This window comes from Corvus brachyrhynchos, unplaced genomic scaffold, assembly GCF_000691975.1.
Source record: "Corvus brachyrhynchos isolate BGI_N302 unplaced genomic scaffold, ASM69197v1 scaffold215, whole genome shotgun sequence".
In the NCBI taxonomy this organism is placed as follows: Eukaryota; Metazoa; Chordata; class Aves; order Passeriformes; family Corvidae; genus Corvus; species Corvus brachyrhynchos.
The window spans coordinates 45,154-45,626 of NW_008237887.1; the positions used below are offsets into that span (position 1 = coordinate 45,154).

The 473-nt window shown below is 65.8% G+C and overlaps 1 protein-coding gene across 1 annotated transcript in view; it reads right to left on the reverse strand.

Annotated features, from left to right (window-relative positions):
* Window positions 1–473, reverse strand: part of ARHGEF10L (Rho guanine nucleotide exchange factor 10 like) — a 31,134-nt gene that overhangs the window by 9,270 nt on the left and 21,391 nt on the right. Inside the window, exon 14 of the mRNA XM_017732686.1 lies at window positions 19–358. Coding sequence (XP_017588175.1) covers window positions 19–358 — 340 coding nt within the window. The remainder of the gene's footprint in view (window positions 1–18; window positions 359–473) is intronic.

Consider the following 473-nt stretch of genomic DNA (forward strand, 5'->3'; position numbering starts at 1 on the left):
AAGGGGCGACGGGCCGGCGTGATCTGCCCCCCCCCCGCCAGGTCCTTCTGCAGGTCCTGCAGCTCCTGGAAGAGCCGCGGAGGGCCCAGGTAGACCTTATCTTTGGGGGGAAAAGCCGCGATTTCAGGCCCACGGCATCCACGGCGATGGAGAAGAGTCCGAGATCCAGCCCAAGCCCCGAGGCAACACCACCAGGGACGGCCCCGAGCGCCGCGTCCGCTGCTCCTCAAACACCTCCCAGGGTGGCGGCTCCACCACGTCCGAGAGCGGTGAGACCCCCTCAACGCCCCCAATCCCAGCCCAGGGAGGTTCTCCCACCGGGAATGAGGCCTGGAGCACCCCATCCGTGACTCCACCACTTCCAAGAGTGGTGAAACCTCCCTAAAACTCCCCAAATCCCAGCCCAGGAACGTTCTCCCACCAGGAATGAGACCTGGAGCACCCCATCCATGACCCCACCACCTCCCGGAGCA